General features: G+C 40.5%; 1 protein-coding gene across 5 annotated transcripts in view; it reads left to right on the forward strand.

Annotated features, from left to right (window-relative positions):
* The window catches only part of LOC146668814 (integrin alpha-L-like), a 29,532-nt gene that overhangs the window by 6,748 nt on the left and 8,247 nt on the right, over positions 1 to 14,537 (forward strand). For 3 of the 5 annotated variants that reach the window (XM_085410838.1, XM_085410839.1, XM_085410841.1), the window contains 16 exons: positions 73 to 187; positions 1,881 to 2,011; positions 2,113 to 2,255; positions 2,400 to 2,550; positions 2,772 to 2,907; positions 3,007 to 3,080; positions 3,660 to 3,774; positions 3,966 to 4,108; positions 4,612 to 4,758; positions 4,845 to 5,042; positions 11,035 to 11,165; positions 11,916 to 12,070; positions 12,163 to 12,329; positions 12,634 to 12,750; positions 13,948 to 14,018; positions 14,102 to 14,243. In XM_085410838.1, coding sequence (XP_085266964.1) covers positions 73 to 187; positions 1,881 to 2,011; positions 2,113 to 2,255; positions 2,400 to 2,550; positions 2,772 to 2,907; positions 3,007 to 3,080; positions 3,660 to 3,774; positions 3,966 to 4,108; positions 4,612 to 4,758; positions 4,845 to 5,042; positions 11,035 to 11,165; positions 11,916 to 12,070; positions 12,163 to 12,329; positions 12,634 to 12,750; positions 13,948 to 14,018; positions 14,102 to 14,243 — 2,136 coding nt within the window. The remainder of the gene's footprint in view (positions 1 to 72; positions 188 to 1,880; positions 2,012 to 2,112; positions 2,256 to 2,399; positions 2,551 to 2,771; positions 2,908 to 3,006; positions 3,081 to 3,659; positions 3,775 to 3,965; positions 4,109 to 4,611; positions 4,759 to 4,844; positions 5,043 to 11,034; positions 11,166 to 11,915; positions 12,071 to 12,162; positions 12,330 to 12,633; positions 12,751 to 13,947; positions 14,019 to 14,101; positions 14,244 to 14,537) is intronic. The other 2 variants (XM_085410840.1, XM_085410842.1) reach the window with 2 other exon arrangements.

The following is a 14,537-nucleotide window of genomic DNA, read 5'->3' on the forward strand; positions in this document are numbered from 1 at the left end:
CTCTCTCCTCATCACTGTGAGCAAAACAAATTAATATGCAGAGCTTTATTTAACTTTTATGCTCTGATTTAGGTTTGCAGTCCAAGTTTGGTGCATGAATGCAATGAGAACTCCTATCTGAACAGTATTTGTTATGAGCTCTCTGATCAACTCCAGAAAATCTCCTCTTTCAAACCTGCGTATCAAGGTAAAGTGTTCCTCCATGTTTATTTTAGTAAAAGTAAGTAAGTAAAATGTATTTATATAGCCCTTTTTACAGATAAAATGACAAAGTGCTTCACAATAAAACCAGAAATATAAATATAACCTTTGTGCCGCTGCCTGAAAAGCCCACATGCTTTGAACCTAGTATGTGGGACCAACAGTAACCTCTGACCTGAAGACTTAAGAGTTCGGGAAGAAGGAAGAGGTGCTCAAAGCTCAGAGATATACTGGGGAGTTTCATCATGTTGTACATTCTGTACAGTCTGAAGGCGATCCAATGATGATTCGCTGAAACAAGTAATCAGAGCATTACAGTAATCTGAAGAGAGATGAAAGTAGAATAATCCTTTTCTCTCCCCACATGCCACTGCCATTCTTGTTTATAGCCTGGTCACTTCCCGGATCGATTACTGCAACTCTCTTCTTTTTGGTCTTAGTCACAAATCTATCCATAAGCTTCAACGGGTCCAGAACTCTGCTGCTCGTATTATCACCAGGACCCCTTCTATGCACCACATCACCCCTGCTCTGCAGTAGCTTCACTGGCTTCTGGTTAAATACCACATCAATTTCAATATAATTTTGTACATATTCAAGGCTATACATCATCTCTCGCCTTCATACCTCTCTGACCTGGTTCAAATCACCATCCCTTCTCGGTGTCTCAGATCCTCCTCTTCTCTTTCTCTTTCCATCCCTTCCCCCCGGCTAGCCACCATGGGGCGCAGGGCTTTCTGTTGCTCTGCCCCCCGTCTTTGGAACTCCTTCCACCTGAGATAAGAAACATCACTTCCCTCCCTCTTTTTAAGTTCAGACGCAAAACTCAGCTATTCACATTAGCCTATTCCACATAAATCTTTCCATCCTGCTACTTTAATTTATTTTATATATTTGCTCAACATTTTATCCTTATTATTTTGTAAATTGTTACGTTTGTTGTTGTTATAGCTTGTGTACAGTGTCCTCGAGTGTTTTTTAAAGGCACTTTCTTAAATAAAAATGTATTAATATTATTATTATTTTGATTTTGTCTATATTTAACTGGAGGAAGTTGCCATTAACCATTGTTTGATTTCTGACAGACAATTATTTAAACAAGACCATTTATAAAACTTAGAAGCTTTGAAAGAACAATATAACTGAATGTCATCTGCACAGAGGTGATAAGAACTATTACTGCAACGTCTGATAATTTGGCCTAGAGGGATTATATAAAGCAAAAAGAGAATCAAACCCGAAACAAATCATTGAGGGACCCCACAGGGCAGAACTGATGTTTCAGACAAAATTTGATACATACAGACAGTAAAAGATCTTTCACATAGATGCAACATGAACCATTTCAAAACAACACCAGTAATCCTAAACAAGCCCTTAAGCCTATTTATCATGATCAATGGTATTAAAGCAGAGGTGAGATCCAGTAGAACCAGAATTGTTTACTTTCCAAAGTCTGCTGTGATCAAAATGTCACTAGGCATGTTACTGTAAGTAAAGTGGTTTCAGTGGAATGCAATTTGCTCAAACCAGACTGGAAAAGGTCCATTACGTTGTTTTCTTCAAAAAGTAGTTAAGTTATTCTGCTACTGTTTTTTTCAACAATATTTAATACAAATGGTAATTTTGACCTGTAACTGCCTGGAAGAGTTATGATTAAATATGTTTTATTTTTCCAGAATGCACCAAAAAGACAGTGGACCTCGTCTTTCTGTTTGATGGATCAGGGAGTTTGACTCAAAATGAATTCAACAGAAATAAAGATTTTATTGTGGAGATAATGGACAGCCTGAAGAACATGTCGATCAAGGTCAGTTCACTACTGCAACATTTAAGCATTCACAGCTTTTATTTGTTAAGATATATTTACCGTTTAGTGTCGTATCTAAATAATTTATGTTGGTTTTTCAGTTTGCAGCAGTTCAGTTTGCCACAAGAGTCCACAAAGTGTTTGACTTCAATGACTATAAAGCCGGACGTGCTCTTGATAAACTCATGAAAGAAAATCATTTAAAAGGTCTCACCAACACACACAGAGCCATCGAATTTGTTCTGTAAGTTCAGTTATAATAAAAGAAGAAAGGCTCAACACAACTGTGACATTATTTGCATCTTAAGTTTGTTGATTTACTGTTAATGTGTTCATGTTCACAGCTTGGTTTATTGTGTTACAAAAGCTGTTTTTACTTTTGTTTCAGTGATCAAATCTTTGACAACAAAGCTGCAGGCGCCTCTCCTGATGCAACTAAAGCTCTGATTCTAATCACAGACGGAGATCCCTCTGATACAGACAGAAAAGGGATAATTAAAAAATATGATGAGAAAAATATAATTCGTCTTGTTATTGGGGTAATGCCATATATCATGTCTCCTTTTTTGTCACGTTTGGTTTCTTCTGTTCACTTCTGTATAACAATCAATGCTCTTTTTAATATATGTGATGAATATGAGTTTATTGTTGTGGGTCAGAACAAGTAAATTCCAATTTTTATTCTAATGTTGTGTTTTTTTCTTATGCTGATGTCAGACTTGGAACTCCTTCATGTTTTAAAGCTGTGTTCTGGTTTCAGATCAAGGATGCAAAGCTGGATAAATTTAGGGCCATCGCTTCAGAACCAAAAGACAAAAATGCCTTCAAAATTGAGAATTATGATGGACTCACAGGAGTACTGGAGAATTTTCAGAAAGATGTCTTTGTTATGGAAGGTGGGGTCTAATTTCTTTCAATCAAGAATCAAGAATTCATGTCATCTCATCTTCCACATGTGCAGCTGTAACGTGTACTCCCTGATGGTCCATATTTAGGTTCCAAAGGGGCTCAAGCAAGAAACCTGACTGATGAAATGTCTCAGAGTGGATTCAGCGCTATTTTCAACAAGGTGAGCAAAATCTATCTGAGCACCCTAAAGAATCATCTGGAAATCAGACTAAAGCAGGCGTCTCAAACTTAAATGAGCTGTGGGTCACTGCCTGCACTGTCATCTCATGTGAGGGCCACTTTTAGTGTTCAGTAGTACAAACAAGAAAACACCCACAAATATTTCCCAAAATGTAGTGTTTTGTTTGTTTGTTTTTTAAATTTCAAATATTGTATAACAAGACAAAACTGCAAACATGAATGCACATTTTTTCTCACACTTAACTAACTTAAGCCTTTCATTGACCTACCAAATAAGCGAATTGGTACTCTCTTTCTGGCCAGACACAAGTGCAGACATAAATGTACAGTGAAGGGCCAAATTGCATTATATTTCTTCATATCAATATACGGAGTTTGAGTGAAGGACTTTATCCATGCTAAATTTAGCACTTCAGCATCCTTAAAACTTTTCTGCTGCTGACTAACTGGAAAATGAGTCCAGCTGCAGCAGGTCAGATGACACAGTTGATCTTCCGCTTCCTTTTCTAACCATACCTGGGATTCCTGTTTCATTACACCTGCACATTCCTGTTTATAGGATACACTGATTCTGGGTTCAGTGGGAACAAACAGCTGGCGTGGTTCTCTCCAAGAACGTCGAGATAAAACAGAAACAATTGAGGATCAAGAAATGGAGATGGACTCCTACATGGGTAAACTTTATTTACACATTATCTGATGTTTCTTTTTTAAAAATAAGATTTCGTTATTTGGCTCAACACTAGAACAAATGAACTCTGGAAGGTTCCAGTCTAAATCAGTTTTAATATCTTCCAAGTACAACAAATACACACATTAGTTTTTCAAATAAAAACATGTTGTGTGTTATATTTGCCTCTTGCAGGATATTCTGTCTCTGTTGGAGAGAGAGGTGGGGTTTCTTTGTATTTCACGGGTGCACCCCGGTTTCAGCACACAGGACAGGTTGTACTTTTCAAACAAAACAGCAACAACTGGACCACAGCACAAAGAATAACTGGAGACCAGGTCGGTTACTTATATGGTAATTTTACTCTTCATATGGCTCAGTTTGTTTTTGGAAGTCATTGTGTGTCACCATGTCATTGTTGATACCTGATTGTAGTGTTGCCTTGAAATAAATGCAAATTTTCTTGATCAAATCTACTGTTATTTCTATTTTAAATCACTTCTATGTGTAGATCAGTGATTCACATTAACAATTATAGAAAGGTGCTCTATATTATAAAGTAAAGACAGTGAAATATTAGAGAACCACAACAAGCAGACGATCAGCATGATCAAACACTTGATTGAACTCTAGTAACAGGAACAGACCTCTAGCAGACTGGTTGAGATAAAATAAGACAGAAAATAAGAGCATGGAGATAAACCACAAATGTCAAACATGACAAAACACAATTTAAAGGAGAGAGAAGACAGAAGTCACCAAGGTGCTTTAGTGATATCCCTAAATGATATAAATCTATAATTAAAACAACACTGAACTAATGATATAACTAACTTGTCAGATCGGTTCCTACTTCGGCGCCGAGCTGTGTTCGGTGGATATTAACTCAGACAGTGACACTGATTTCCTGCTGGTGGGAGCGCCAACGTTTTACCAGCTTCAGGAGAAGAAAGAAGGTCAGATCTACATCTACACTCTGACTGATGAGGTGAGCCACCACTTTGTGATATTACAGTGTGACATTCAATGCTTTCATGATCAAACTCAATGAACTAATCTCCTCTTTTCTCATAGCTGCAACTGAAAAGTGAACTGATTGTGATGGGACCATCCATGGGTAGATTTGGCACCACCATATCCAGCCTCGCAGACCTGAATGGAGATGAACTCCGAGACGTTGCTGTCGGAGCTCCGCTTGAGGATGATAACAGAGGTGCTGTGTATATCTACCATGGCAACAAGCAGAGAGGAATATGCAGCACTTTCAGCCAGGTGAGAGACGGACAGAGGCAAAAAGGTGACCATAAATAATCAGCAATTTCAGTTTCCCTTCTTATGAATCCCTGCTTATCAAACTATATAAACATAAAAGATATTTAAAGCTACTGTGTCATCTTCATCTGGTTATTACATTCCTCAGGAGCCCCTTGAAGTTAAAAACTTCATTCTGCAGGACACTGGGCCAACAATTCCAATGACTTCAGATATGAAAACACCTTATTTTTATAAAAATTCTTGGTCTTGGACCTGGGGTTTAAATATTGGACTTTATTGTTCTATATTGGTTTCTCAGTTGCTTATCAGTAGTATATAACTGATAGGTTTGCTCGTTCACGTACGTGCACGCACACATTCACATTCATGCATGTGAACTTGTGCGTGCACTACCCTATCCAGAACTGACAGGCTTGCTCGTTGACGTAAACCCCGCACCTGTTTCCTCCTAGTGGGTGTGTTTTAATTAGGTTTTAATGTTTTCTCTGTTGATGATGTATTTCGGTTTTCAGTGTGAATTTATACAAACAGGAATTACTTTTTTATAGATGGAGGATCCAATTTTTTAATGTTGTTTTATCCTAACACTATGGAAAAGCCCTACAACAAGACTTGTTTGTTTTTAATCAGCAATCTGAAAGCTACATTTTCTGGATTTGTTTTTTAACTTGGAAAATAAAGCCTTATAAGAGTATTACTATTTCTAATTGTGGAGTGGAAGACCTATTTGGTTTTTTGGATGTTAGAAGCAACCTTATTGGATTTGTTTGACCCCCGTTATCTTACCCTCTGCAAGTCGAATTGTCAGTTAGACCAACACACGATCTTGCTCAACCTCCTGTTTTGCTTTCCTTTTATAGCTCTTTCCTGTTGGAGGACGTATTGTTTAAATCATGTGTAGTCTGTCTGAGAAAACGCAGTCCAAACCTTTGAAATGTCCTTTCATCAAAAACATTTGATGTCTGATGGCCAGCATTTGTTTCCCGAGAATTTGGACACCTACGGACATGTGAGGGCGTCCTGGTGTGTATCCTCAGTTACCCCCACCCAGCTGACACGTTTGCTCATCCATGTAAATGAAGTATTTTAGGGATCTACATTTCTAAATGTAAGACAAATACCATGTATTGAGTTCGGTGCCATCTTCAAGCGTAGACGTGTTATTAACAGGCCATATATTATTTAATTCAGTGTAATTATACGTAGTACACTAAGTATTTCGGTTTTCAGTGTGAATTTTATAAAAAAAGGAATTATTTTTTTAAACATGCAGGATCAAATTATTTAATGTTGCTTTATCCTTACACTGTGGAGAAGCCTTAAAGAAAGGCCTTCCTTGCGTTTGCGTATCAGATTTGTTTTTAACTTGATAAAACACAGTGTTAATCTTTTTTTTTTCTTAAATCAGCTTTTTCACAGGTATCTGGGAAAACGCAGGACAACTTGCGTGAACTACCCTCCAGAACTGTCTAGAGTTCAAAGACTATGCGTCTCTTTTTTTTTGCCTGTCCCGTTTGGCTCTTTTGCCATCAGAATTATTGTTTAAAGGCGAAGAAAGATGCCCAACGGATTTACTTTACCAAATGGACCATCCCAGACTTGCTGTAATGGTCTATTTGATTCACCTTTTATTGTTTATTTTATTTTCACTTGCTAAATACGGGACAGACTTGACTGGGGAAAAGAAAGGGGAGAAAGAAAGAGGGAAAGAAAAACAGCGGGGAAGAGTAACGGTGATAAAGGGCAAAAAACAAAAACCAACAAAATAAACAGACAAAAAATACATATATCAATCACCTGGATCACCTGTTGAGAAAGAAAAAAGAGAAAACAAGCAGAAAAAAAAACAATATAATAAACAACATCATCACGATGATCTATGGGAATATAACAGTAAATACTAAATATTAAACATTATTGTGCAGCACGTAAGATCGACAGCACACAGTGTGCTTTGAGGTAGCAGCCAAAAAGGGTGTAGTTTGTGGGTGTGATCACCCGTGTGTACACCTGTGAGCATGAGCGCGCTTGTATTTAAAAGGTTCCCTCATGTAATGATCTGCTAGAGGGTGTGGGGGAGCCACAGCCCTATCCCCCAGGGCATGAAGCAGGTATGGAGGAGATCAAGACTCCAGACATCCAGAGGCCCCAAGAGCAAAGGAGACCAAGGAAGAACAAAAGAGGGGCAGCCGCGCCACTATCCCAGAAAGAGCTGAGGAGAGCCCCAGATGAGGGGTCACACAGCAGCCGCGGAGCAGAAGACAGGGGGGGTTGCAGTGACGCGCCCGGGAGCTCCGCCGGCAGCCAGCCGTGCCAGAGTGACCGAGCCCCAGGCTGAGAGGCCGAGGGCACCCCACCCCCGAAGTGGCCCGAGCGAGCCACAGGCGCCAGGCCCCGATAAGCGGCCGCCAAGGAGTGAGTCGGTGTGTACCTGGACGCCCATCCCCGGACACAAAGAACCACCAACGCACCGATGTCTGAGGGAGTCCGCCACTGGCAGGGGGAGTGGTGGTAGGGGGAGATAGGCCTCCATACCTTGGAGGGCCTGAGATGTCCCCAGAGAGGTGGCGTCTGATACCCGACCTGACATATAGACACAGAAATACAGGCACACACAGATACAAACATCCATTCCCACCCTCATGCTCTCATATGCAATTACTCAACACTCACCCAACGTGGAGACAGACATAAAGAGACGCTGTACACACGATCACACTCCCCAAGCGTACTCTAAGCCCCAGGTCTAGGTACCCTTGCCCCTGGAGGGGGAAACTGCACCCAGACCCAGGTGGTGTTACCCTTTTCCCTGCGGTGGGGAGAGGCAGACCACCCCGACTCCGCAGCAGCAGGGAGGCCCCACATTCCAGACCGCAGTCGGACGGCCAACTCCTCCTCCTGGCCCCCCCGCTCCAGCAGGCAGCAGAGAACGGGGGTTTGTGAAGACTCCAAACCTCCCTCCGCCCGCTCATTGTAATGTTGATGCATGTGTGTTCTAAGGTGCATTTAAAACCCAGGAGGGCATGGAGCTGCCTGCCAGAGAGCAGCAGGTAAGCGCATAGCCCCCCCTGATAGCCCTCAATGTCTACGTGTATTTAAAATTGAGAGGTGGGCAACGACGCCAGGGGTGAGGTGTACACCCTGATGGTAACTTGGATTCCGTGTATCGTGCCCACCCCCAAGATCCTATATGTATGTGTAATGAGAGTGTGAGTAATGTGAATGTCTAAGTTGTGGGATAAAATTGAGGCAGAGGCAGCCAGAAGGGGACGGGGGGGTAGCCTCCTCTGCACCCTGGTGACATACCCCTACTCCAAGGCCCTGCATGTGTGGGCGATTGTGGTGGACCGGGAAGAGGGAGGCAGCTGGAGATGGGGAGGGAAGGCCTGTGTGTCTCTTTAAAATCGTAGATGTTGAATTTTAGGCTACATGTTATTTATCTCCCACTGAGTCTGTTTGTCATATGCTATGTATAAAGGCTCTGGACCTTTCCAAAATGGCGTAGATCTGGCTTTAGTGTGATTAATTTACCACAATTTCAATTTCTGGGACGTTTTCAATTTTCACTCCTGTGACTACGACGAGTGTGGCTAGTTTTTTGTCTATTTGTGAAACTGAGCATGGGTGTGGACACTTCAAACTATACTGAGTGATGTGAGTTTTGTGCTGGATCACTTTCTTCAATTGTTAATTTTCTGGGAGCCCTGAAGACCCAAATTAGGGCTTTCAAGTTTTGCCCTGCCCCCCGGTCTGTGCAAGGTTGTGCGGCAAATCCCAATGTGGATGTTGAAGGTCCAGCCAGTCGGCGGAAAGACCAATTGATGCCTGGACGTGCATTGGAGCCGCAAAAAAAAATTGGATCCTCCATCTATAAAAAAACAATTCCTGTTTGTATAAATTCACACTGAAAACTAAAATACACTCCTAATCAAACAGATAAAACATTAAAACCTAATTAAAACACACCCACTAGGAGGAGACAGGGGGTTACGTCAACGAGCAAAGCTGTCAGTTATATACTACTGTTATCTACGTTTCTGCATAGAACATATTATATTTGTTCCCTTAGTATTTCCTCCCTCATTCTCAGGTGTCTTTATTCATGTCAGATAGCTGAAAGGCTACTACGTGCAGTGGACCCAAAAACAGACTCAGAGTCTGCTTACTTGGAAAGTGGGGAGTAGGGATGGGTATCGTTTAGGTTTTATCCGATACTGGTGCCAAACCGGTACTTTTGAAACAGTGCTGGTGCTTAACCGGTGCTTAAAGAATGGAAAACACAAACTTTGTCCAAAAACCTCTCATGTTTAGCTGTTTTTTTGTAAAAAGATAACAATGTTAGCCTTTTTTGCAGCTATGGGGCATATATGGCATCACTCTTGGCTGGAAGCAGTGCTTAAACAATGGAAAAAACACAAACTTTGTCCAAAAACCTCTCATGTTTAACTTTTTTCCACTTTTTCTTTGGTCATTTTAGCCTTTTTGGCCAGGGTGAAGGGAGTATCTGCCATCAAACAAGAAGACAGCCGCATGTAACTACGATGGTGTTTGCTAGTTCACCTTACATGCATTAATGTAATAACGTGGTTAGCCTACTCAACGTAAATTACACACGAACAACATTAAGCTCCTCACGCAGAGAAGAACGGCTGCTGCTGCCGTCATCATCCGTCATCATTTCTGCTACACTGGCAGGGCTAGGGGCCAGGACTCTCCTCTTCGGGTTCTTGGGGATGTTGCTAACTCCGGGTCTGATAACAGGCACCACACCCGCAGTAGATGTGCTCGGTGTGAGCTCTTGCAGCAAGCTATCAAATACGGTGCATTTCTTGGCTTTTAAAAAAACGCTATGCGTTGCCAGGTGTTTCATCAGATTCGAGGTGTCACCTCCTTTGACAGTATCACAATATCAGCTTAAAGCACTTGTTGCAGGCTGCTGAGTTTGCATCTTTTGCTGTGAAGTACAGCCAGACTTTTGACCGCTTCGCCTTGAGCATTTTTAATCTGTAGCTCTGCTCTAAAAGAACGTACGTACCTGGGCCCGCCTACTATCCTTGGAAAGGTAAAATGATTGGCTAGAATCCAAAGTGTACGACATCTCAGGAAAAATAGCACCGAAATAAAGCACCGAAATAAAGCACCGAAATAAAGCACCGAAATGTGCGCTGCTTTTCGGTCTGGTTACTACCGTTTACCGGTACCCATCCCTAGTGGGGAGTAGTGCGCTCTGAGGGGGAGTGAACTGGGTGAGTGTCCAGGCTTAAGGTGAACTGAGCAAACCAAGATGTCTGACCTTTTCTCTCCTTTGCACTGACCTGGAGGTAAATGGTGAGAAGGAGGGCAGGCAGGTGAGATGTTTGAGCTTTTGCTTTTTCCAGAGCAGTGATCGAGGAGTAGAGTAGCAGCAGAGAGAACCAGTAGAGCAACAGGTAAGTTTCAATGCTGACCCAAGGAAGAGGAAACTGGAGGTGCAGGTAGACTGATGTTAACACTAGGAGTAACAAGGTAAAGCTTAAACATTGAGGCCAATTTATCACCAAGGGGTAGCAGACGATCTGGTGGAGAGTAGAAGTCTGTGCTGTTTATAAATAGCGTCCCGCTGAGTTATTTGTTTCCTTTGCCTTGTGTTTAGTTTATTTCCATCCTTCTATCTCATTGACTTGATTTTCATGTCTCATTATCCTCCTCTGTCCACTTAGCCTTAGCTATTGTCCACATAACAATATTTTCTATTTACACTTTGCCACAGCATCGTATTTCCCTCCTCACAGCAAGCAAAATTATTTGTCCATTTCCAGGTCAGTGACTCCAGTTAGCTGAGGTAAAACCTTGCAGACAGCTAGGAGCACAGTTGTCCAAACAAAACAGCCATCTATCTGTAAACAGAAAAGGCTTCGATGAGAGAGTGAAGAGGAAAATGTATAAATACAACTTTTGTCTCCACCATGCAAGATGAGCATTGTTTTAGCTGTCAAATCTCTTGTTCCAGAGAATCACAGGAAAAGAAGTCACACCTGGGATAAAATTCTTTGGACAGGCCATCGATGGAGCTATTGACCTTGGAGGGAACGGACTCCCAGATATTGTGATTGGATCACAGGGTGCTGCTGTTGTCTTTAGGTATCAGAACTCTGTGCACGATTTATGTTGCTAAGTATTGTACATATCTACCTTACAAAGGCTTGATGCCAAACTACATACAAGATGCAATTATAAAAAACAAAAAATCTTTCCTGACTTAAATTTACTCTCCACCGCTCAGTTTAACTCATTTTGCCCTTTGGATCACTTCCTGTGCTTCTGCTACATGTCGTCCTTAGAAGCCTTGTTCTGACCAGCTGTCTGCACCTTTGCAAAGCGCTCTGCTTCTGCTCTACTATGTCAAAATAGCAACCCTCATACTTTGTGTTTTTTTCCAAAATTAAAATAAAGTTGGAGTTATTTAAATGCAACCTCAGATAGATAGCCACATAACACTCACCAATTAGTTACACTGTGGGAATGTCTTAAAGGCAAAGACCTGGATGGCCTTCAGCTTGCAGGCCCGTCTTTTTTTGGAACCAGCTCCCACATTAGATTCTGGAGATAGCTACCATCACTACTTTTAAGATTAGGCTTAAAACGTTTCATTTTGATAAATTATAACGTTGAGGCTGGATCTGGTGACCCTGAATCTTCCCTTAGATAAGTTAGAACTAGAACCAGCATGCTGTGGATTTTGTACAGTCTTTACCTTACAATACAAAGTGCCTTGAGGTGACTGTTGTTGTGATTTTGTGCCATAAAATTATGTCCTGGCACATAAAACCTTACTACTGAAATGCGGAAGTACGTTCTATTTTGACACGCCTGTTCATAAATGTCTTTCAGGGCCAAGCCCATCTTTGACGTGATGGCTCATCTAACTTTCCAACCTAAGGAGATAAACACTGAGATATTTGATTGTCTGGGTGCCGATGAAAATTTACCTATGGTTACCTTAACAGCCTGTTTTGAAATGGTAAAAGTAACAAAGAGCAAACAAGGTAGGTACCACATCCAGTAAAGATAAACAATTAAAAACTGCTGATTGCATCCTGTGAATGCATCATTTCAATTTTGCTTTTCGGGTTTACAGAGGCTGTGAGGTCTGGACTGAACATCACATTCACAGTCGCTGTGGATCCGATGAGACAAAAATATCGAGGTTTCTTCAGTCAAACTGATAAGACAGCCAGAAGTCTTACCTCCACCTATGAGATGCTTGATGAAACAGCTTGTTTTAACTTCTCCATCTACATGCATGTATGAAGCTAATAATATTTGCAAATATACTTAATCTGTTTATAATAAACTTTCCCATTCTGATCTTTGACTTAGCTTTTCTTTACTTTTCCCCATAAAGATGACATTTAATTACTTCAAGAGTTACTCCTAGTAGGCTTTCAAAGGGGTAAAGAGATAAAAGAATAACAGTAATGTTAACCATGATCCTAATCCTTTGTTATCCTGTCCTTTAGCTTTTTTTAAACTCAAACTTTCAGAGATAAACAAATAATTTCTAACTCTATATAACAGATAAACCTTTTGTTCTGGTTTTGCTTTACAGAAATGTGTGAGTGAATTATTGTCACCTATCAGCATCAAATGTAACTTTTCCCAAGCTGACAATGAGACTGCAGCCACCACCCTGAATGTGGACAGCAAACGGCAGTCCGTTGTTGAGGTATGTACGGTGGCAAAACACCATACAATGAAATTAAATGTTAAATGGATCGGTACTTATATAGTGCTTTTCTACTCTACCCTGAACACTGACAGTTGCATTTCAGGGTCAGGGTACTGGGCCGGGGGCGGCATTACCTGGGCTAACGGTACTCTGGGGTCTTGGGTTGCTTAGGGTTAGCATGTGGTTTGTTCAGGTGTTTGCAAAGGCCCAAAGTTCTGTTAGCAACATCATGCATTTGTTTCTGTTCTCGATGCAGTTTCCACTTTACCATCGCATTCTTGTCCTTTGTCCTTCACTTTTGTAAAGATGATGTCCATAACCAGGCTGTAGACTCCGCCAGAGTGATGCTAAAAAAACTAGTTTCATACATTTATTACTTCTAGGCTGGACTACTGTAATTTGTTATTATCAGGATGTCCTGAAAACATCCTGAATCACTTTCAGTTGATCTAAAATTATATAAATGAATTTAAAATCCTGCTCCTCACATACAAGGCCTTAAATAATAAACTTATGGGATAGATAAAGCTTTTGGAATGGCCTTCCCGAAGCCCAAACCTCAGCTCTATTGAAACCTTGTGGACTAAGCTTAGGAGCCAGGTGCGTGCCAGGAAAGCAACCAAATGAACTCTAAAAGTTCTGCTAAGAAAAGTGATCCAATATTCAGCCCTAAGTTTCTTGATGGCTGCCAAAAACATCTGGTTATGTTGCAGCTTGCTAACTAAATATTAGTGGGGTATACATATGTATTTGGGTCGGTATGTATAGTTTTTACCTTGTTTGGATAAATTAAAACTTGTACACCCAATTTGTATTTTTTTTTTAATTAATTAAAGATATTTCAGTGAACTGTGGCTAATTCCACAATAATACATACCAAGAAAGAAAAGAAATTCTTAAAAGCCCCAAATTACCATTACATTCATGCCCATAATAAGCATAGGCAAACTTATAAGAGGATAACAGGCAACAGAGCCTGTAAACTACAAAGCTTTTGGCAGCATATTAATTTCTTTACATTTGACGGGACTTTAACATACTTACCAAATTAAAAGTTAACTTAGTTTGTCACATCAACATCATTTGGATCCAATAAGACATCGAAATTGTTCTACTCCAACTTTTTAGAACTTTATATTTTGATACAAACCAATTCTCTGACATCAGATAAACAGATGTATTATTTTTTCACAGGTTCCCTTTAAAAAAGCGTGTAGAAAAAATGACACTTGTATCGCTGAACTGGATGTGGATTTCAGTTTTATGTACGTATATGTGACAATCATAGCATAGAAACTATAAGACTGAAGTCACATGTTTAATGTAAAAGGTTCTTTGTTTCTCTCAGGACTACACAATTATTAGTGGCAGAAGATGCGTACTTCAACGTGTCTATAAAACTGGCCAATCACGGTGATGACTCGTACAACACCATGCTAGCGATGCACTATCCTCCAGGCCTCTCCTTCAGTAGAATGACACTTATAGAGGTAACTCAGACTTTAAACTCATCTAATCTGATTAAATGATCTAATTTAATCCCAAAATAGATTTGAATAACAACTGCTATTTAAAGAATCAAGCCATGGTTTTACACATCACTAAATTTACAGGTTGTGGGGAGCACTGCTGTATGTGCATGAGGGGTGTGCTATATGCATATGTAAAAGTGTGTTCAGAAACTGAGCTCTCTTAACTTCTTCCATGTTTCTGCTGGGATTAAGAAAAGCATCTAAATGTATTTGGTGTAAATACTACAAGTTGAAAAATAATATTGTCACATA

The sequence above is a fragment of the Rhamphochromis longiceps genome, linkage group LG6 (assembly GCF_057381845.1).
Source record: "Rhamphochromis longiceps isolate RC_006_pf linkage group LG6, R_longiceps_female_GT1.1, whole genome shotgun sequence".
Lineage (NCBI taxonomy): Eukaryota > Metazoa > Chordata > Actinopteri > Cichliformes > Cichlidae > Rhamphochromis > Rhamphochromis longiceps.